Genomic DNA, 21,181 nt, shown 5'->3' with positions numbered 1-21,181 from the left:
GTGTCTCTATTAGTGATCATGTGTCTCTATTAGTGATTGTGTGTCTCTATAAGTGATCATGTGTCTCTATTAGTTATCATGTATCTCTATTAGTGATCATGTGACTCTATTAGTGATCATGTGTCTCTATTAGGGAACATGTAACTCTATTAGTGATCATGTGTCTCTATCAGTGATCATGTGACTCTATTAGTGATCATGTGTCTCTATCAGTGATCATGTGACTCTATTAGTGATCATGTGTCTCTATTAGTGATCATGTGTCTCTATTAGGGAACATGTAACTCTATTAGTGATCATGTGTCTCTATCAGTGATCATGTGACTCTATTAGTGATCATGTGTCTCTATCAGTGATCATGTGACTCTATTAGTGATCATGTGTCTCGATTAGTGATCATGTATCTCTATTAGTGATCATGTGTCTCTATTAGTGATCATGTATCTCTATTAGTGATCATGTGTCTCTATTAGTGATCACGTGTCTCTATTAGTGATTATGTGTCTCGATTAGTGATCACGTATCTCTATTAGTGATCATGTGTCTCTATTAGTGATCATGTGTCTCTATTAGTGATCGTGTGTCTCTATTCGTGATCACGTGTCTCTATTAGGGATCATATATCTCTATTGGTGATCATGTATCTCTATTAGTGATCATGTGTCTCGGTTAGTGATCATGTGTCTCGGTTAGTGATCATGTGACTCTATTCGTGGTCATGTGTCTCTATTAGTGATCATGTGTCTCTATTAGTGATCCATTAGTGACCTATTCGTGATCTGTGAGGTACCCGTTAGCTCCAGTCAAGCTAAATGTCAGCCTGAGTCTACTCCGATTAATCTTGGGCCTACGAAGGAGGCTTCAGGCGTGGCCCTCTCGACTATGTTACTGAAATTTATTAAGCTGCAATGATCATGGACAAATCGCCGCATGCCAGAAACTCGCAGTATTTACAACATTCAAAAATAAGTGTATAAATGTCAATCCGCTCAAGCAGCCAATGGGAGACCACGCAAGGGACTATGGGAGGCAGTGTCTCAACAGAAATCAAACAGTCCAGGCAACAGGTTACTCTGTGTAGTTGCAAGTCCCCTTTGGGCTGCCAGGCTGACCAGGCTAGCAACTGCAGCCTCCCGTCCGCTGGCTGGGATCTTGGGAGCATTCTGCGGAAGAGAGAAAGCAAATCAGATCTGTGATTAAGTGGAGCCGTGTACATAAACCATTCCTTTACCCACGGCCCCTTGGGGCACAGGTAGCCAGATTGCCCCATTCAGGGCAAATTCATTGCAAAGCAAAGTGACTTCCGCACAGTTGGTTGATTCCGACAGACTGCGTGAGGACGTGGCAAAGCGTGGACCCTACGTCTTGTCGGCAAGGACGCCAAGACGGCAGGTCCTTTCGCATGGGTGATCCCCAGAGGGCAAATACCTCTCCCCCGGGGGTGGTGGGCATTCGGCAGGGAGCTGGGTTCAATTCCAGCTGCGGGTCACTGTCTGTGTGGAGTTTGCACATTCTCCCCGTGTCTGCGTGGGTTTCCTCCGGGTGCTCTAGTTTCCACCCACAGTCCAAAGATGTGCAGGTTAGGTGGATTGGCCATGCTAAATTGCCCATTAGTGTCCAAAGATGTACAGGTTAGGTGGATTGGCCATGCTAAATTGCCCCTTAGTGTCCAAAGATGTGCAGGTTAGGTGGATTGGCCATGCTAAATTGCCCATTAGTGTCCAAAGATGTACAGGTTAGGTGGATTGGCCATGCTAAATTGCCCCTTAGTGTCCAAAGATGTGCGGGTTACGTGGATTGGCCATGCTAAATTGCCCCTTGGTGTCCAAAGATGTGGAGATTAGGTGGATTGGCCATGCTAAATTGCCCCTTAGTGTCCAAAGATGTGCAGGTTAGGTGGATTGGCCATGCTAAATTGCCCCTTAGTGTCCAAAGATGTGCAGGTTAGGTGGATTGGCCGTGCTAAATTGCCCCTTGGTGTCCAAAGATGTGGAGATTAGGTGGATTGGCCGTGTTAAATTGTCACTTAGAGAAGGCTGGCAGGGTAAATATGTGGAGTTAAGGGGCTAGGGACCGGGTGGGACTGTTGTCAGTGCAGACTCGATGGGCCGAATGGCCTCCTTTCTGCACTGTCAGTGTTCTATGATTCTTCTATGATTTACAGGATTGGCGGGGGGAGGGGGTGGTGTGGATTAATGCATTGTTGCTGGTTCTAATTTAGCCTCACATTCTCAGCTTCTCCCACTCGCCTATCCCCATCGATTCATCCCCTGTTCCAATACACGCCCTCTGGAAATTGCCCCTTAGTGTCCAAAGATGTGCAGGTTAGGTGGATTGGCCATGCTAAATTGTCCCTTCGTGTCCAAAGATGTGCGGGTTAGGTGGATTGGCCATGCTAAATTGTCCCTTCATGTCCAAAGATGTGCAGGTTAGGTGGATTGGCCATGCTAAATTGCCCCTTCGTGTCCAAAGATGTGCGGGTTAGGTGGATTGGCTATGCTAAATTGCCCCTTAGTGTCCAAAGATGTGCAGGTTAGGTGGATTGGCCATGCTAAATTGCCCCTTAGTGTCCAAAGATGTGTAGGTTAGGTGGATTGGCCATGCTAAATTGCCCCTTAGTGTCCAAAGATGTGCAGGTTAGGTGGATTAGCCATGCCAAATTGCCCCTTAGTGTCCAAAGATGTGCAGGTTAGGTGGATTAGCCATGCCAAATTGCCCCTTAGTGTCCAAAGATGTGCAGGTTAGGTGGATTAGCCATGCCAAATTGCCCCTTAGTGTCCAAAGATGTGCAGGTTAGGTGGATTGGCCATGCTAAATTGCCCCTTAGTGTCCAAAGATGTGCAGGTTAGGTGGATTGGCCATGCTAAATTGCCCCTTAGTGTCCAAAGATGTGCAGGTTAGGTGGATTGGCCATGCTAAATTGCCCCTTAGTGTCCAAAGATGTGCAGGTTAGGTGGATTAGCCATGCCAAATTGCCCCTTAGTGTCCAAAGATGTGCAGGTTAGGTGGATTGGCCATGCCAAATTGCCCCTTAGTGTCCAAAGATGTGCAGGTTAAGTGGATTGGCCATGCTAAATTGCCCCTTAGTGTCCAAAGATGTGCAGGTTAGGTGGATTGGCCATGCTAAATTGCCCCTTAGTGTCCAAAGATGTGTAGGTTAGGTGGATTGGCCATGCTAAATTGCCCCTTAGTGTCCAAAGATGTGCAGGTTAGGTGGATTAGCCATGCCAAATTGCCCCTTAGTGTCCAAAGATGTGCAGGTTAGGTGGATTGGCCATGCCAAATTGCCCCTTAGTGTCCAAAGATGTGCAGGTTAGGTGGATTGGCCATGCTAAATTGCCCCTTAGTGTCCAAAGATGTGCAGGTTAGGTGGATTGGCCATGCTAAATTGCCCCTTAGTGTCCAAAGATGTGCGGGTTAGGTGGATTGGCCATGCTAAATTGCCCCTTAGTGTCCAAAGATGTGCGGGTTAGGTGGATTGGCCATGCTAAATTGCCCCTTAGTGTCCAAAGATGTGCGGGTTAGGTGGATTGGCCATGCTAAATTGTCCAAAGATGTGCGGGTTAGGTGGATTGGCCGTGCTCAATTGCCCCTTCGTGTCAGGGGGGACTAGCTAGGATAAATGCATGGGGTTATGGGGATAGGGCCTTGGTGGGACTGTGGTCGGTGCAGATTCGATGGGCCGAATGGCCTCCTCCTGCACTGTGGGGATTCTACGATTAAGTAAAGCTTGCTAACGGGACATGTAGGTCCTGTTGCGAGGTAAGGACAGGTTCGGAGGTGGACAGGCTGAACTTTGATGCACTGGTTGTTGTCGAGATGTTGTCACTTGTTTCCCTTCAAGCTCCGTCTTTGGAATGAAGCGGGAACGAGTAATTTCAACGCAGAAAGGCTCGCCATCTCCCAGAGTAAAACAGGCGGCAGGAATTCTTAAGCAAGCCTGAGGTTTTTTCCAAAGAGCAACAGAAAAGCCTGGGCCTAGCAGCCTGAGACTGAGCGAGAATTCGGAGGAAGGTCAGCGGGGAGGTGAATTCCGAGCTCAGGTTGTGAGAGGGAGGGGATCGAGAGTGGAGATTGAAGACATGGTGCCAAGTTAATAAACACAGGTAAAGGTCCCTCCCCAAGAGACTGTGCTCAGAGTTTCAGATGGATTTGAGATAAATATTCCCAGCAGGTGGCCCCAAGAGTGAGAGAAATGGCGGGATATCCAAGAGGATTATCTCTCAAACAAGCTTCTCCTATTGTTATGGTTTTCTGATCTCTCTGCCACCTCAGTCACCTCCTATCTCCGTCACCTCCTCCAGCCCCCACAACCCTACCTATCTCTATAACCTCCTCCAGCCCCCACACCCCTCCCTATCTCTGTAACCTCCTCGAGCCACTGCACTCCCTCCCTATCTCTGTAACCTCCTCCAGCCCCTACAACCCTCCCTATCTCTGTAACCTTCTCCAGCCCCTTCACCCCCTCCCTATCTCTGTAACCTCCTCCAGCCCCCACACCCCTCCCTATCTCCATCGCCTCCTCCAGCCCTGAAACCCCTCCCTATCTCCGTCACCTCCTCCAGCCCCCCACACCCCTCCCTATCTCTATAACCTCCTCCAGGCCCCACACCCCTCCCTATCTCCATCGCCTCCTCCAGCCCTGAAACCCCTCCCTATCTCCGTCACCTCCTCCAGCCCCCCACACCCCTCCCTATCTCTGTAACCTCCTCCAGCCCCCTACACCCCCTCCCTATCTCTGTAACCTCCTCCAGCCCCTTCACCCCCTCCCTATCTCTGTAACCTCCTCCAGTCCCCCACACCCCTCCCTATCTCTATAACCCCCTCCAGCCCCCACACCCCTCCCTATCTCTATAACCCCCTCCAGCCCCCACACCCCTCCCTATCTCCGTCACCTCCTCCAGCCCCCCACACCCCTCCCTATCTCCGTCACCTCCTCCAGCCCCCCACACCCCTCCCTATCTCTATAACCTCCTCCAGCCCCCACACCCCTCCCTATCACTATAACCTCCTCCAGCCCCCCACACCTCTCCCTATCTCTGTAACCCCCTCCAGCCCCCACAACCCTACCTATCTCTATAACCTCCTCCAGCCCCCACACCCCTCCCTATCTCCGTCACCTCCTCCAGCCCCCCACATCCCTCCCTATCTCTGTAACCTTCTCCAGCTCCCTACACCCCTCCCTATCTCTGTAACCTCCTCCAGCCCCCCACACCCCTCCCTATCTCCGTCACCTCCTCCAGCCCCCCACACCCCTACCTATCTCTATAACCTCCTCCAGCTCCCACACCCCTCCCTATCTCCGTCACCTCCTCCAGCCCCCCACACCCCTCCCTATCTCTGTAACCTCCTCCAGCCCCTACAACCCTCCCTATCTCTGTAACCTCCTCCAGCCCCTTCACCCCCTCCCTATCTCTGTAACCTCCTCCAGTCCCCTACACCCCTCCCTATCTCTGTAACCTCCTCCAGCCCCCTACACCCCTCCCTATCTCTGTAACCTCCACCTGTCCCCTACACCTCTCCCTATCTCTGTAACCACCTCCAGCCCCCACACCCCTCCCTATCTCCGTCACCTCCTCCAGCCCCCCACACCCCTCCCTATCTCTGTAACCTCCTCCAGCTCCCTACACCCCTCCCTATCTCTGTAACCTCCTCCAGCCCCCTACATCCCTCCCTATCTCTGTAACCTCCTCAAGCCCCTACACTCCCTCCCTATCTCCTCCAGCCCCCCACACCCCTCCCTATCTCTGTCACCTCCACCAGCCCCTACACCCCTCCCTATCTCTGTAACCTCCTCCAGCCCCTACACCTCTCCCTATCTCTGTAACCTCCTCCAGCCCCCCACACCCCTCCCTATCTCCGTCACCTCCTCCAGCCCCTACACCCCTCCCTATCTCTGTAACCTCCTCCAGCTCCCTACACCCCTCCCTATCTCCGTCACCTCCTCCAGCCCCTACACCTCTCCCTATCTCTGTAACCTCCTCCAGCCCCCCACACCCCTCCCTATCTCTGTAACCTCCTCCAGCCCCCTACACCCCCTCCCTATCTCTGTAACCTCCTCCAGCCCCCCACACCCCTCCCTATCTCTGGAACCTCCTCCAGCCCCCTACACCCCTCCCTATCTCTGTAACCTCCTCCAGCCCCCCACACCCCTCCCTATCTCCGTCACCTCCTCCAGCCTCCACAACCCTCCCTATCTCTGTAATCTCCTCCAGCCCCTACACCCTTCCCTATCTCTGTCACCTCCACCAGCCCCTACACCCCTCCCTATCTCTGTCACCTCCACCAGCCCCTACACCCCCTCCTTATCTTTGTAACCTCCTCCAGCCCCAACACCCCCTCTCTATCTCTGTAACCTCCTCCAGCCCCTACACTCCCTCCCTATCTCCTCCAGCCCCCCACACCTCTCCCTATCTCTGTCACCTCCACCAGCCCCTACAACCCTCCCTATCTCTGTAACCTTCTCCAGCCCCCACAACCCTCCGAGATCTCTGCGCTCCTCCGATTCCAGCCTCTTGAGCATCCCCCCAATTCCCATCGCTCCGCCACTGGCGACCGTGCCTTCAACTGCCTTGGGGAGGGGTGGGGGAGGGGTGGGGGGGGGGAGGGGGGGGAGCCTAAACTCTGGAATTCTCTCCTTAAACCTCTCTGCTCCTTTAAGACGCTCCTTAAAGCACACCCCCATTCGTTCAAGCAATGGTTCGCTCGTCTCCGTATCTCCACGTGTGCCTCGGTGGCAAAGGTTGGTTTGTCACTCCGGGAAACACCTCGGGACAGCAATAGGCGCTACATAAATGCAGAACATTGCATTCCTCCCTGGGGCCAAGGGGAGGTGAGAAATGCCTCCTTCGATAAGGGGTGTCAGTCAAGCCTCGGAAAGATTCAGGTTGTGTGCGGTTACTCTTTTTATTGGGACACGGGGCGTCCCTGGCTGGGCCCAGCATTTATTGCCCATCCCTAGTTGCCCCTTGGAGGGACAGTTGAGAGTCAACCACATTGGCTGTGGCTCTGGAGTCACATGTAGGCCAGACCGGGGCAAGGACGGCAGATTTCCTTCCCGAAAGGGAACCAGATGGGTTTTTCCGACAATGGGTCATCAGTAGATTCTTAATCCCAGATATTTTTTATTGAATTCAAATTCCACCATCTGCCGTGGCGGGGATTCGAACCCGGGTCCCCCAGAACATTAGCTGAGTTTCTGGATTAATAGTCGAGCGATAATACCACTAGGCCTCCCCACGTTAAATGAGTTAAATAATGAGCTACAAAATGAGACAGGTTGTGGAAGTTTTTTACCTGGCACTCATCAGGACAATTGCCAGAATACCAAATTTCAAACAATTCACGTGCCAAGGAACAAAGGCAAGTTCACTCTGATTGGCTGGTTGCCATGGATAAAGCGGTGGGGAATTCCAGCCCCCCCCCCCCCAACCCCAACCCCAACCCCCTCAAAGTTCCCAAGAAATTCAAAGAAAGGCACGAAGCTGTGGGCAGCACGGTAGCACAGTGGGTTAGCACTGCTGCTTCACAGCTCCAGGGTCCTGGGTTCGATTCCCGGCTCGGGTCACTGTCTGTGTGGAGTTTGCACATTCTCCTCGTGTCTGCGTGGGTTTCCTCCGGGTACTCCGGTTTCCTCCCACAGTCCAAAGATGTGCGGGTTAGGTTGATTGGCCATGCTAAAATTGCCCTTTAGTGTCCTGGGATGCGTAGATTAGAGGGATTAGTGGGTAAAATATGGAGGGATATGGGTGTAGGGCCTGGGTGGGATTGTGGTCGGTGCAGACTCGATGGGCCGAATGGCCTCTTTCTGTACTGTAGGGTTTCTATGATTTCTATGGTTAGGTACTAAATTCTCCCTCAGTGTTACCCGGACAGGCGCCGGAGTGTGGCGACTAGGGGGATTTTCACAGTAACTTCATTGCAGTGTTAATGTAAGCTTTCTTGTGACTCTAATGAATAGAACTTAAGATTTTTGTCCCACCCTCTCTATGTTGATGTGAGCCGACTTGTGACATTAATGTGACCTACTTGTGACATTAAGGAAGTGTGTGATGGAATACTCCCCACTTGCCTGGATGGAGCGGCTCCAACAACACTCAAGAAGCTCGACACCATCCAGGACAAAGCAGCCCCCGCTTGATTGGCCCCCCATCCACAAACACCCACTCCCTCCACCACCGACGCTCAGTAGCAGCCGTGTGTACCATCTACAAGATGCACTGCAGCGGCTCACCAAGGCTCCTTAGACAGCGCCTTCCAATCCCACTACCTCTTCCATCTAGAAGGACAAAGGCAGCAGATACCTGGGGAACACCCCCACCTGGAGGTTCCCCTCCGAGCCACTCCACCATCCCGACTTGGAAATATAATCGGCCGTTCCTTCGCTGGGGTCAAAATGCTGGAATTCCCTCCCTCTCGGCATTGTGGGTCACAGGCAGACTGCAGTGATTCAAGATGGTGGCTCACCACCACCTTCTCAAGGGGAAACTAGGGATGGGCAATAAATGCTGGACCCAGCCAGCAACGCCCGTGTCCCACGGATGAATAAAACAAGAATAGATTAAACCTTCAAACACGTTGTGAGCTTGGTTGCTACGTAGAGGGCTTGGTGGGCAAGGGGGAATCAAGTATTTTTTTCCCCGCTATGTACCTTTGACTCATGGGGGAAACATGATAGATCTATCTGAGGGTGGGGCGGGCAGTGAGGAGGGGATATTGGGGCTCTGTGGGGGGGCGACGGTTGCAAAATCAATCCCAACTGTTAATGTCACTTGCAGTTTGGAAATGAACGAAGCCACATTTTTATTGAAAGGATTGAAGTGGTTAACCATTTTACGCACAGAGTTTCAAACAAGAAATCACATCACAGATCTGATACACTTTCAACTCTTCAGCAGAATCCAAGACTCGAACGTAACCGTGATCTAAGATCTCACAGAGTATCGGTGCCGTTTCCAAAGACTGACCCACTCGCCACTGAGGCTGTGGCTTCGGAGTCCAACTCCAGAGGCCCCAAGCGCAACATTCGGGCCGACACACCTCAGATCGTGCGGTCCTGAGGGAGTGCGGCACTGCCACCTTCTGGGTGAGACGTTAAAGCCAGGCCCTGTGTGCCCCCCGTGGGTGTGCAGAGAAATGGGGGCGTCCCCTGGCACACTGCGCCAGCACAAACTGGGACAGAAGAGGGGGAGGCACACTACCATCAGCGGGTTTTGAGGATGGCACGGTGGCACAGTGGTTAGCACTGCTGCCTCACAGCGGCAGGGACCCGGGTTCGATTCCGTTCTCGGGTCACTGTCTGTGCGGAGTCTGCACGTTCTCCCCCCCATGACAGCGTGGGTTTCCTCCGGGTGCTCCGGTTTCCTCCCACACTCCAAAGATGTGAGGGTTGGGGGATTGGCCATGCTAAATTGCCCCTTAGTGTCCAAAGATTTGTAAGTTAGGGGGATTGGCCATGCTAAATTGCCGCTTAGTGCCCAAAGATGTGCGGGTTAGGTGGATTGGCCATGCTAAATTCTCCCTTAGTGCCCCAAAGATGTGCAGGTTAGGGGGATTGGCCATGCTAAATTGCCCCTTAGTGTCCAAAGATGTGCAGGTTAGGTGGATTGGCCATGCTAAATTGCCCCTTAGTGTCCAAAGATGTGCAGGTTAGGTGGATTGGCCATGCTAAATTGCCCCTTAGTGTCCAAAGATGTGCAGGTTAGGTGGATTGGCCATGCTAAATTGCCCCTTAGTGTCCAAAGATGCGCAGGTTAGGTGGATTGGCCGTGCTAAATTGCCCCTTAGTGTCCACAAATGTGTAGTTTAGGTGGATTGGCCATGCTAAATTGCCCCTTAGTGACCAAAGATGTGTAGGCTAGGTGAATTGGCCATGCTAAGTTGCCCCTTAGTGTCCAAAGATGTGCAGGTTGAGTGGATTGGCCATGCTAAATTGCCCCTTAGTGTCCAAAGATGTGTAGGCTAGGTGAATTGGCCATGCTAAATTGCCCCTTCATGTCAGGGGGACTAGCAGGGTAAATACGTGGGGCTACGGGAAATAAGAGCTGGGTGGGATTGTGGTCAGTAGATGCTCGATGGGCCAAATGGCCTCCTTCTGCACTGTAGGATTCTCTGATTCCATAAGGGGGCAACATTTGCCATTCCACAGACCTCAGGGTTTAAGAAGGATGAGAAGAATATTGCCAGGACCTTGGTAATTTCCACACTTACTCCCCTCAACATCCGTGAAGATTTCCCATCTACTCCTTGTGACTTAACAATGCCAACCTTTTGAGTACATCCACTTTCTCAATGCTTCACCCATCCAGTATATCATCTCTCGCCAAAGCCTCTTCCTTAGTGAAGACAACTCCAAAGTCTTCATTTCTTTTACCCCAACCATGTCCCTTTTTTTGGTCCATTATGAGCACCATTCCACCTTTTACTATTATTCCACCTATGGAAGGCTTTTGGACCCCTCCCCCCCCTCCCTTTATGTTCGCTGCCAGTCTCTCCTGACACTCTCACTTTGCCTCTTGAATTTCCTTTCCTCACTTTCCCTCCATGGCCAGCCTGGCTCTCACTTGCACTCTCAGCTTGAAGCCTATCTTTGGGTGGCATCTTCAACTCTGGCTGAAATTTTCCCATTTTCCTCCCAGCTACGGGAATCGGAGCGGGCGAGGGGGGGGGGGGGGGGGCGGGAGGGGGTGGCTCATGGAAAGGTCTGTCGACCTCGGGCGGGTTTTTACAGTTTCGGGATGACAGAGGTCGTAAATTCCCCCACCGTCTGTCTCATAGAATCATAGAAACCCTACAGTGCAGAAGGAGGCCATTCGGCCCATCGAGTCTGCACCGACCACTATCCCACCCAGGCCCTATCCCCACATATTTTACCTGCTAATCCCTCTAACCTACACATCCCAGGACTCTAAGGGGCAATTTTTTTTTTTTAACCTGGCCAATCAACCTAACCCGCACATCTTTGGACTGTGGGAGGAAACCGGAGCACCCGGAGGAAACCCACGCAGACACGAGGAGAATGTGCATACTCCACACAGACAGTGACCCGAGCCGGGAATCGAACCCAGGACCCTGGAGCTGTGAAGCAGCAGTGCTAACCACTGTGCTACCGTGCCGCCCCTTTATCTCCTTTGTCGCTCTGTCTCCACTACCCGCTGCCTCGGGGAAAAGCAGCCTGCATAATCAAGGACCCCACGCACCCCGGACATTCTCTCTTCCACCTTCTTCTGTCGGGAAAAAGATACAAAAGTCTGAGGCCACGCACCAACCGACTCAAGAACAGCTTCTTCCCTGCTGCCGTCAGACTTTTGAATGGACCGACCTCGCATTAAGTTGATCTTTCTCTACACCCGAGTTATGACTGTAACACTACATCCTGCACTCTCTCCTTTCCTTCTCTATGAACGGTATGCTTTGTCTGTATAGCATGCAAGAAACAATACTGTATCCCAATACATGTGACAATAATAAATCAAATCCTTCTCCCCTATGTACTCTATGAACGGTATGCTTTGTCTGTATAGCGCGCAAGAAACAATACTTTTCACTCTATCCCAATACATGTGACAATAATAAATCAAATCCTTCTCCCCTATGTACTCTATGAATGGTATGCTTTGTCTGTATAGCGCGCAAGAAACAATACTTTTCACTGTATCCCAATACATGTGACAATAATAAATCAAATCCTTCTCCCCTATGTACTCTATGAACGGTATGCTTTGTCTGTATAGTGCGCAAGAAACAATACTTTTCACTGTATCCCAATACATGTGACAATAATAAATCAAATCCTTCTCCCCTATGTACTCTATGAATGGTATGCTTTGTCTGTATAGTGCGCAAGAAACAATACTTTTCACTGTATCCCAATACATGTGACAATAATAGATCAAATCTAATCAGGGGAAACTCTGGATTATGAAGCAGATGCTCGAAAAATCTCAGCAGGTCTGACGGCCTCTGTGGAGAGAGAGAATCGAGCCAATGTTTCGAGTCTGGATGACCCTTCGTCAGAGAAGGAAAATCGGACAAGATTTATACTAGCGAGGGCGAGGGGGGGGCGGCTGTAATTGGTAGGACTGGCTTAGAGAAATAGATAAAGGCTAGGAATGGTGCTGATAGCGTCCGCTGAGTGATCGGAATGTGTGAAAGGCCGAACAAAGATGTCGGGTGCAGGAATGGGCCCCAGCAAGGTTGGTGGGTGTGGGGGGGGACAAGATGGAAAGCGAGATTTTAGAAGTGGGAAAAATAAAAATGAGCACGTAAAGTGATAAAAATCGATGAATAAGAAGAGAAACAAATAAAATAAATGGGAATGGGGCGAAGGTGGAGGAGAGAGTTCGCGCTCTGAAGTTGTTGAACTCAGTGTTCAGTCCGGAAGGTTGTGAAGTGCCCACTCGGAGGATGAGATGCTGTTCCCCTCCAGTTTGCGTTGGGGTTCGCTGGAACAAAGGTCAAAAAACGGATAGGCGGACAAGGGAGCCGGGTGGTGGATTGAAATGGCAAGCGACAGGAAGGCCAGAGTCCGGCTTACGGACGGACCGAAGGTGTTCGGCAAAGGGGTCAACCCCAATCTGCGTTTGGCCTCTCTGACGTAGAGCAGTGGGAGCAGTGAATGCAATGCACCAGATCGGAGAAGGGTGTATCTGTGAAGCGCTGCTTCACCTGAGAAGGGTGTTTGGGCCCTGGGACGGTGAGCAGGGAGGAGGCAAGGTGTTGCACCTTCTACGATTGCGTGGGAAGGTGCAGTGGGCAGGAGGACATAAGAACTAGGAGCAGGAGTGGGACATCTGGCCCCTCCAACCTTCAATAAGATCATGGCTGATCTTCTCGTGGACTCAGCTCCACTTACCCGCCCGCTCACCATAACCCTTCATTCCTTTACTGTTCAAAAATCTATCTATCCTTGCCTCAAAAACATTCAATGAGGGAGCCTCACTGGGCAGGGAATTCCACAGATTCACAACCCTTTGTATGAAGAAGGTCCTCCTCAACTCGGTCCTAAATCTGCTCCCCCTTATTTTGAGGCTATGCCCCCTAGTTCTAGTTTCACCCGCCAGTGGAAACAACCTCCCTGCTTCTATCTTATCTATTCCCTTCATAATCTTCTATGTTTCTATAAGATCTCCCCTCATTCTTCTGAATTCCAATGAGTATAACCCCAGTCTACTCAGTCTCTCCTCATAAGCCAACCCTCTCAACTCCGGAATCAACCTCGTGAATCTCCTCTGCACCCCCTCCAGTGCCAGTATATCCTTTCTCAAGTAAGGAGACCAAAACTGCACACAGTACTCCAGGTGTGGCCTCACCAGCACCTTATACAGCTGCAACATAGCCTCGCTGTTTTTAAACTCCATCCCTCTAGCAATGAAGGACAAAATTCCATTTGCCGCCTTAATTACCTGCTGCACCTGCAAGCCAACTCCTTGAGATTCCTGCACAAGGACACCCAGGTCCCTCTGCACAGCAGCATGCTGCAATTTTTTACCATTTAAATAATAGTCCATTTTGCTGTTACTCCGACCAGAATGGATGACCTCACATTTACCAACATTGTACTCCATCTGCCAGGAGGGCGAGGTGTCAGGAGGAGTGGACATTCTGCACCTTCCGATCTCTTAGTGGACGCTATTAGCACCACTTCTAGCCTTTACCATTTATATTCCCTTTATCAATGCCAGTCCGATCAGTTACAGCCTCACTAGTATAAACCTTGATGTGGAGTTGCCGGCGTTGGACTGGGGTGGGCACAGTAAGTAGTCTCACAGCACCAGGTTAAAGTCCAACAGGTTTACTTGGTAGCACGAGCTTTCGGAGCGCTGCCCCTTCATCACCTGATGAAGGAGCAGCGCTCCGAAAGCTCGTGCTACCAAATAAACCCTGTTTAGACTTTAACCTGGTGCTGTGAGACTACTTACCTCGGATAAATCTTGTCCGATTTTCCTTCTCTTTAGCTCTGACGAAGGGTCGTCCAGACCCAAAGCATTGGCTCGAATTCCCGCTCCGCAGACGCTGTCAGGCCTGCTGAGGTTTTCCAGCATTTTGCCTTCGAGCCGTGGAGTTCTTCCGCCTCCTGCTTTCCCCCTCTAACGCACCGAGCTACTCCTCATTATTTTGTGGGTTTCCTCCGGGTGCTCCGGTTTCCTCCCACAGTCCAAAGATGTGCGGGTTAGGTTGATTGGCCGTGCTAAACTTGCCCCTTAGTGTCCTGGGATGCGTAGAGGGATTAGTGGGTAAAATATGTAGGGATATGGGGGTAGGGCCTGGGTGGGATTGTGGTCGGTGCAGACTCGATGGGCCGAATGGCCTCTTTCTGTACTGTAGGGGTTCTATGATTCCGATTCACAGCAGACACATTCTTACACATACTTGCAGATAGATTCGATTCACAGACTGACTGGCCACAAACAAGCGGCCCACGCTGTCAAGGAGGTATGTGAACAGGCGTGTCTCTTTTACTCATATTCATGGGACATGGGCGTCGCCGGCTGGGCCCAGCATTTATTGCCCATCCCTAGTTGCCCTTGGAGGGCAGTTGAGAGTCAACCACATTGCTGTGGCTCTGGAGTCACATGTAGGCCAGACCGGGGTAAGGACGGCAGATTTCCTTCCCTAAAGGAACCAGATGGGTTTTTCCGACAATGGGTCATCAGTAGATTCTTAATTCCAGATATTTTTTTTGTATTGAATTCAAAGTCCAACATCTGCCGTGGCGGGGATTCGAACCCCGCGTCCCCCAGAACGTGAGCTGAGTTTCTGGATGAATAGTCTAGCGATGATACCACTAGGCCATCGCCTTGCCTGCTGCAGAGGGGCCGATGGTGGGAGTCGGGGTGAGCTGCACGCCTGCGTGAGGGGCTGGAGGCAAAATTACTTACGACTGTCTTCGGTCGAGTAAGGTGCTAGTAGGGAGGGCCTGGATGAGATGCTCTGACAGAGACTCGATGGGCCAAATGGCCTCCTTCTGCACTGGAGGGATTCTATGAATGATAGCCAGAGAAGGAGGGGTGGGGGCGGTCGCCTGTCAAGTAAGTTGATTGTTGAATATGGGGCGGCACTGTGGGTTAGCGCTGCTGCCTCACAGCGCCAGGGACCCGGGTTCGATTCCCAGCTCGGGTCACTGTCTCTGCAGAGTCTGCACGTTCTCCCCGTGTCTGCGTGGGTTTCCTCTGGGTGAATCATAGAATTCCTACAGTGCAGAAGGAGGCCATTTGGCCCATCGAGTCTGCACCAACAGCAATCCCACCCAGGTGCTATCCCCGTAACCCCACATATTTACCCTGCTAATCTCCCTTTGATTTGATTTATTATTGTCACATGTATTGGGATACAGTGAAAAGTATTGTTTCTTGCGCGCTATACAGACAAAGCATACCGTTCATAGAGAAGGAAATAAGAGAGTGCAGAATGTAGTGTTGCTAGGGTGTAGGAAATTGCATTAAAACAGTGTTAGAGAGTTTAAAAGAGTTAGAATAAAGTTTTAGAAGCATAGAGCGAGAGTAAAAGATAGAATTGGAAGGTATGTTGGGTACAGCTTGCAAGAAATCACCTCTCCCCGGGCGCCATCTTGACCTGACACTAAGGGGCAATTTAGCACGGCCAATCCACCTAACCTACACATCTTTGGACACTAAGGGACAATTTAGCATGGCCAATCCACCTAACCTGCACATCTTTGGATACTAAGGGGCAATTTAGCATGGCCAATCCCCCTAACCTACACATCTTTGGATACTAAGGGGCAATTTAGCACGGCCAATCCCCCTAACCTACACATCTTTGGATACTAAGGGGCAATTTAGCATGGCCAGTCCACCTAACCTACACATCTTTGGATACTAAGGAGCAATTTAGCATGGCCAATCCACCTAACCTGCACATCTTTGGACACTAAGGGGCAATTTAGCATGGCCAGTCCACCTAACCTACACATCTTTGGACACTAAGGGACAATTTAGCATGGCCAATCCACCTAACCCGCACAACTTTGGACACTAAGGGACAATTTAGCATGGCCAATCCACCTAACCCACACATCTTTGGACACTAAGGGACAATTTAGCATGGCCAATCCACCTAACCCACACATCTTTGGACACTAAGGGACAATTTAGCATGGCCAATCCACCTAACCCACACATCTTTGGACACTAAGGGACAATTTAGCATGGCCAAGCCACCTAACCTACACATCTTTGGACACTAAGGGACAATTTAGCATGTCCAATCCACCTAACCTACACATCTTTGAACTCTAAGGGGCAATTTAGCACGGCCAATCCACCTAACCTACACATCTTTGGATACTAAGGGGCAATTTAGCATGGCCAGTCCACCTAACCTACACATCTTTGGATACTAAGGAGCAATTTAGCATGGCCAATCCACCTAACCTACACATCTTTGGATACTAAGGGGCAATTTAGCATGGCCAATCCACCTAACCTGCACATCTTTGAACACTAAGGGGCAATTTAGCATGGCCAATCCACCTAACCTGCATATCTTTGGACACTAAGGGGCAATTTAGCATGGCCAGTCCACCTAACCTGCACATCTTTGGACACTAAGGGGCAATTTAGCATGGCCAATCCACCTAACCTGCATATCTTTGGACACTAAGGGGCAATTTAGCATGGCCAATCCACCTAACCTGCATATCTTTGGACACTAAGGGGCAATTTAGCATGGCCAGTCCACCTAACCTGCACATCTTTGGACACTAAGGGGCAATTTAGCATGGCCAATCCACCTAACCTGCATATCTTTGGACACTAAGGGGCAACTTAGCATGGCCAATCCACCTAACCTGCATATCTTTGGACACTAAGGGGCAATTTAGCATGGCCAGTCCACCTAACCTGCACATCTTTGGACACTAAGGGACAATTTAGCATGGCCAATCCACCTAACCTGCATATCTTTGGACACTAAGGGGCAATTTAGCATGGCCAATCCACCTAACCTGCACATCTTTGGACACTAAGGGACAATTTAGCATGGCCAATCCACCTAACCTGCATATCTTTGAGTGAGTCTGAGTATTCTATTGAATCTTCAAGTTGCCAACCTGCAAGGCCTGGTGGAGATAGTGCTGCTGGAACAAGAGGCAATAAAGGTTTGCTATTTTGGTAATGAGCATTGACACATTTGTAAATTCTTTTATCGGAGATAAATAGATTCAGAAAAAATGTTCCCGATGTTCAGATGGCACAGTGGGTTAGCACTGCTGCCTCACAGCGCCAGGGACCCAGGTTCAATTCCAGCCTCGGGTCACTGTCCATGTGGAGTTTGTACACTCTCCCCGTGTCTGCGTGGGTTTCCTCCGGGTGCCCCGGTTTCCTCCCACAGTCCAAAGATGTGCAGTTTAGGTGGGTTGGCCACGCTAAATTGCCCCTTAGTGTCAGAGGGATTAACAGGGTAAATATCATAGAATCATAGAAACCCTACTGTACAGAAGGAGGCCATTCGGCCCATCGAGTCTGCACCAACCACAACCCCATCCAGGCCCTACCCCCATATCCCTACATATTTACCCGCTAATCCCTCTAACCTACGCATCTCAGGACACTAAGGGGCAATTTTTTTTTTAGCATGGCCAATCCACCTAACCCGCACATCTTTGGACTGTGGGAGGAAACCGGAGCACCCGGAGGAAACCCACGCAGACACGGGGGAGAAGATGCAGACTCCACACAGACAGTGACCCAAGCCGGGAATCGAACTGGGGTCCCTGGCGCTGTGAGGCAGCAGTGCTAACCCACTGTGCCACCCCACTGGCGATCTGGTTTCCTCCCACAGTCCGAAAGACGTGCTGGTTAGGGGTGCATTGGACCGTGCTAAATCCTCCCTCAGTGTTACCCCAACAGGCGCCGGAGTGTGGCCACTCGGGGGATTTTCACAGCAACTTCATTGCAGTGTTAATGTACAACTCCGGGCTGAAGGGACGCTCCTTTATAACTGAGATGAGGAGGAATTCCTTCAGCCAGAGAGTGGTGAATGCGCGGAACTCTTTGCCGCAGAAGGCTGTGGAGGCCGGGTCATTGAGTGTCTTTAAGACGGGGATAGATAGGTTCTTGATTAATAAGGGGGTCAGGGGAAAAGACAGGAGAATGGGGATGGGAAAAATATCAGCCATGATTGAATGGCGGAGCAGACTCGATGGGCCGAGTGGCCTAACTCTGCTCCTATGTCTTATGGTAAGCCTTACTTGTGACTTGAACACTGGCTGGTGGTAAATTATTGGCCCATTTTGGGTCTCCCTCAACCCCCAATCCCCAATCATTGCAATGCACACTCTTCTGGACATCCGAAATAGCCTTTTAATGCCCCGTCTTGCCTTCCTTACTTTGGCTGCCCTGTTAGAGCTGAGTGGGCCTTCCACTCTGTGTGTGTCTCTCTGCCTCTGTCTCTCTCTCTCTCTCTCTGTAGGCTTTTTCACCTCAGGTTAATGCGAACAGCAGCATTTTACCATCCTCCCGATCAAGGAATGCAGCCAGCTCCTGAGGCCTTCCGACGCTTGGGTACCAGGGTCTGCGGTAGTGACAGAGGGGTAGTGACACCATCAGAACCAGGCATTTTCTTGGAAATTACGGGGCAGTCAGATTAGGGAGCACCGTGGCTTAGGCCCCAGCGCCGCTCCGGCCTAAGATGGCCCCTCCCGCCAACTACAAGATATCCTCTCCGGCTGGCTCACCTTTCACCCCGGGGTGCTGAGGACAATCTGCCCTCAGCCGGGGGATCTTTTTTTCCCCATTCATTTCTGGGACACGGGCGTCGCCGGCCGGGCCCAGCATTTATTCCCCGTCCCTCGTCGCCCCTTGGAGGGACAGTTGAGAGTCAACCACATTGGCTGTGGCTCTGGAGTCACATGTAGGCCAGACCGGGGTAAGGACGGCAGATTTCCTTCCCTAAAGGGAACCAGATGGGTTTTTCCAACAATGGGTCATCAGTAGACTCTTAATCCCAGATTTTTTTAATATTGGATTCAGATTCCACCATCTGCCGTGGGTGGGATTCGAACCCCAGCTCCCCCAGAACATTAGCTGAGTTTCTGGATTAATAGACTAGCGATAATACCACTAGGCCAACACCTCCCCTCCGTCAATTGCCACAGGCTTGGGAGTGTAAGCGGAGGTTGTATAACGCCAACCAAACCCCCCACCCAAACCTGCAGCCAGCCAGAAAAAAGAGCTGTGCCGCCTTCTGCAGTCGAATAGCCCCCTGGCAGAGCCTCAGCTCCAGCCTGGTTGCTCCGGCATACCACCCCCCCGCCCCCAGCACCGGGCACCCAGAACGGACAGCGGCCGAGGGGGGGGGAGAACGGAACGAGGCAACTGCACGCACAAACTGAAAGATTCCGTCCTGGGAATTGGAGGAGGCCATTCAGCCCCTCTAGTGCCTGTTACACAGGAACAGGAGGAGGCCATTCAGCCCCTCGAGCCTGTTACACAGAAACAGGAGGAGGCCATTCAGCCCCTCGAGCCTGTTACACAGGAACAGGAGGAGGCCATTCAGCCCCTCAAGTTAGTTACACAGGAACAGGAGGAGGCCATTCAGCCCCTCGAGCCTGTTACACAGGAACAGGAGGAGGCCATTCAGCCCCTCCAGCCTGTTACACAGGAACAGGAGGAGGCCATTCAGCCCCTCGAGCCTGTTACACAGGAACAGGAGGAGACCTGTGTAACAGGAGGAGTTCCTGTGTAATAGACTCGAGGGGCTGAATGGCCTCCTGTTCCTGTGTAACGGGCTCGAGAGGGGCGGAATGGCCTCCTCCTATACCTGTGTAACAAACTCGAGGGGCTGAATGGCCTCCTGTTCCTGTGTAACAGGCTTGAGGGGCTGAATGGCCTCCTGTTCCTGTGCAACAGGCTCGAGGGGCTGAATGGCCTCCTCCTGTTCCTGTGTAACAGGCTCGAGGGGCTGAATGGCCTCCTCCTGTTCCTGTGTAACAGGCTCGAGGGGCTGAATGGCCTCCTCCTGTTCCTGTGTAACAGGCTTGAGGGGCTGAATGGCCTCCTCCTGTTCCTGTGTAACAGGCTCGAGGGGCTGAATGGCCTCCTCCTGTTCCCCACAATATGGGAAAATCTGTCAAAGCACTCCAGGAAGATGGCTTCGGGGCAGGCGAGGGAAGAGACAAGGTAGTTAATTGTGAGTGGAGAGGATTGCGGGAGGGTTTTGGCAGAAAAAGCAATAGGCCTGAGGATTGGGAGCAGATAAAATTCAGCAAAGGAGGGCCAAGGGATTGATTAAGGAGGGGAAAGGAGAGTATGAAAGTAACCTAGCGGGGAACATAAAAACTGGCTGTAAAAGTTTCGATCGGTATGTAAAGAGAAAGGGATTGACAAAATAAACGTAGGCCCCTTAGAGTCAGAAACGGGGAATCAAGAAATGGCCGAGGAATTGAATTTGTACGTTGCTTCAGCCTTCACAAAGGACGAGATGAATAATGTGTCAGAGGTGCTGAGGGAAACAAGTCTTAGTGAGGGGCTGGAGGGAATCAGCGTTAGGGGAGAAATGGTTTTGGGAAAGTTGATGGGATTAAAGGTGGATAAATCTCCAGGTCCTGATAATCTTCATCCCAGAGGACTGAAGGACATGGCCCTGGAAATAGTAGATCCATTGGAAGGGGCTAATGATCGGTTGGGGGGGGGGGGGGTGGTGGGTGGGGGGGTAAGGGGAAGTAGGAGCCATTAATCAGGCAGTGGGAGGGGTGGGGTAAGGACTGATAATTGAGGGGGGAGTGGGGCTTTAATCGGGGAAGGGGGGGCCAATGATCGGGGGAAGGGGCTGTTAGTTCGAGGGGGCATTAATCGGGGAGGGGCCGATGGTCAGGGGAGGGGCCGATGGTCAGGGGAGGGGCCGATGGTCAGGGGAGGGGCCAATGGTCAGGGGAGGGGCCAATGGTCAGGGGAGGGGCCAATGGTCAGGGGAGGGGCCAATGGTCAGGGGAGGGGCCAATGGTCAGGGGAGGGGCCAATGGTCAGGGGAGGGGCCAATGGTCAGGGGAGGGGCCAATGGTCAGGGGAGGGGCCAATGGTCAGGGGAGGGGCCAATGGTCAGGGGAGGGGCCAATGGTCAGGGGAGGGGCCAATGGTCAGGGGAGGGGCCAATGGTCAGGGGAGGGGCCAATGGTCAGGGGAGGGGCCAATGGTCAGGGGCGGGGCCAATGGTCAGGGGC

At 51.6% G+C, this 21,181-nt stretch overlaps 1 protein-coding gene across 1 annotated transcript in view; it reads right to left on the bottom strand.

Moving 5' to 3' along the window:
• Window positions 1-992: 992 nt before the first annotated feature.
• LOC144487775 (protein phosphatase inhibitor 2-like) overlaps window positions 993-21,181 on the bottom strand; it is a 77,730-nt gene continuing 57,541 nt past the window's right edge. Inside the window, exon 5 of the mRNA XM_078205847.1 lies at window positions 993-1,163. Within this exon, the coding sequence (XP_078061973.1) occupies window positions 1,162-1,163 (2 nt within the window). The 3' untranslated portion in view covers window positions 993-1,161. The remainder of the gene's footprint in view (window positions 1,164-21,181) is intronic.

The sequence above is a fragment of the Mustelus asterias genome, unplaced genomic scaffold (assembly GCF_964213995.1).
Source record: "Mustelus asterias unplaced genomic scaffold, sMusAst1.hap1.1 HAP1_SCAFFOLD_1029, whole genome shotgun sequence".
Taxonomy (NCBI): Eukaryota; Metazoa; Chordata; class Chondrichthyes; order Carcharhiniformes; family Triakidae; genus Mustelus; species Mustelus asterias.
This window is presented reverse-complemented; position numbering and strand designations above follow the sequence as displayed.